The sequence below is a fragment of the Octopus bimaculoides genome, chromosome 16, assembly GCF_001194135.2.
Source record: "Octopus bimaculoides isolate UCB-OBI-ISO-001 chromosome 16, ASM119413v2, whole genome shotgun sequence".
NCBI classification, from domain to species: Eukaryota; Metazoa; Mollusca; class Cephalopoda; order Octopoda; family Octopodidae; genus Octopus; species Octopus bimaculoides.
This window is the reverse complement of record NC_068996.1, coordinates 37,843,542-37,845,535: the sequence shown is the minus strand read 5'-3', so window position 1 is coordinate 37,845,535 and position 1,994 is coordinate 37,843,542. Positions and strand designations below refer to the sequence as shown.

At 33.9% G+C, this 1,994-nt stretch overlaps 1 protein-coding gene across 7 annotated transcripts in view; it reads right to left on the bottom strand.

The window, feature by feature from the left end:
• LOC106881394 (F-BAR and double SH3 domains protein 2) overlaps positions 1-1,994 on the bottom strand; it is a 286,511-nt gene that overhangs the window by 110,397 nt on the left and 174,120 nt on the right. For 5 of the 7 annotated variants that reach the window (XM_052973716.1, XM_052973713.1, XM_052973712.1 and 2 more), the window contains one exon: positions 658-1,193. In XM_052973716.1, the coding sequence (XP_052829676.1) occupies positions 658-1,193 (536 nt within the window). Of the gene's footprint in view, positions 1-657; positions 1,194-1,994 lie in introns of those variants that run through there. The other 2 variants (XR_008265738.1, XR_008265739.1) reach the window with 1 other exon arrangement.

The window sequence follows — 1,994 nt, the reverse complement described above, 5'->3', positions numbered from 1 at the left end:
GTGTGCTCTTCCGATCTACATAAGATTATAATACACACACACACCTACTCATCTGTCTTGTTTTCCACAAAGCCTTTCTTTATAACTTATCAACACTTCCTTTTACTGGCAACTTCAGTATTCTTGCTGTCCTTAATAATTATTATGATTAAAACTAGGAAACCAATTTTTCTTGTTCTTTAAGTCTTCTACTATCAGTGTAGTTATATAAAAAAAAACCTATAAAATATATCATTTTTAATCAATGGAAAATGTATATCTACAAATAAAAACAAACCAAAAATAAACTGAAGAAACACAAAAAGAAATTAAACTATAGAGATAGCTGGATAAACTTTTTTGTTTCTGGAACAAGATACATGAAATAAAAGAGAAATACCATTGCGTCATTGTATACAACAGTACATTTGAGAACAAAAATAACATCCACAAGAACAACATTAGCAGAAATAATAAGAAAATCTTAGTATTTCCATATGTGGATCTGATGAGTAGTAGTGGAAATTAGTTTTAATAAGAGAGGACTAAGATCAATAGTCTTCAGTTGCACCAGCATTTTCTGAGAGAAAAAGAAAGATAAATCTACAATCATAATTAAGGATTTCCTGCAATGGAAAATGATTAAGAAAATATTGAAAAATGATATTTTAAACTTACAGAATCTTCCCCATGTGTTTTGGAGTCTGTACTGGTCTCCTCATACAGACTAGATTTATCCAGTGAACTTGAATCTTTCAGAGAAGTTGCTTGTTCAGAAGATTCTGATTCATTAGCAGATTTGGTTTTAGATGATGATTCTGTTTTCTCCAGAGACTCAGTGTCTCCAATGGATTCTGCCTTATCTTGTGACTGGTCAAGTGAGCCGGGTTTAGAGTCTAAATTCTGCTGTTGGTCAGATAAATCTGACTCGACAGCTGATTCTACTTGATCCAAAGAACCAGATGTTTGTTTTGTAGATTCTTCAGGCTTACTAGAATCAGTTGTTTTGCTTTGTTCTGCATCAACTACTTCAGTCTCTGCTACTGCATTTACATCTTTGGTTTCTTCAGATGCAGCAGCAGAATCAGAAGAATCTTCAATGTCAGAAGTTGGTGGTTTTTCACATTCCTTTGGTTCAGATACTTGTTCTCCAGTAGAAGCTGTGGTTGTGGTTGTAGTAGTAGTTGTTGTTGAAGTGGAATCATCAGTTTTTGCTGAAATTTATATAAAAAAAATATTTAGAAATAATTGCCTTAATATATATGATATTTTGCTTAGACTTAGCAAGACTAATAATCTGGTGTAGAACTCAATATATGTACGGTCCAGAACATAGTAATATATGAATATAGAGTGGTAATAAAAACATCAGAAAAACCAAATGTTATGTATTGAACTTCATTAGCTTACAGCTGTTTCTGCTATAAGATGTGGTGAACTCTTAGTTGAGTATCAGCATAACATCCAATAGCTTCATCAGAACCTTGAATATGAAGTGCACTTTATCTGGGAAGTTACATTTTCAGAAGATCCAGGTGATGTGAGTGAGAAAGTTTATGTTGATGGTTAAGGAAAGTTCTATCCCATATATAAATATGGTTCAGGGATCCAAAAGTAGGAAGTTTGTAAGCTTCAAGCAGTAGGCAGTCAATATAGAGAACAAAAAGTGGACAGTATACAGTAAGATACAATAACAATTTATTGACATTGAGGGTTACACATTTTCCCCCAAATTGAAATTGCAAAAAAATCTGTGAAACGGATAGTTTTTATACAGCTCACTATTAGCAACTAATGTTGCTTAAAATGCAAATAAAGTTCCAAATTGAGAAGCTACATAGGCGCAGGAGTGGCTGTGTGGTAAGTAGCTTGCTTACCAACCACATGGTTCCGGGTTCATTCCCACAACATGGCACCTTGGGCAAATGTCTTCTACTATAGTCTCGGGCTGACCAAAGCCTTGTGAGTGGATTTGGTAGACGGAAACTGAAAGAAGTCCGTCATATATATGTATA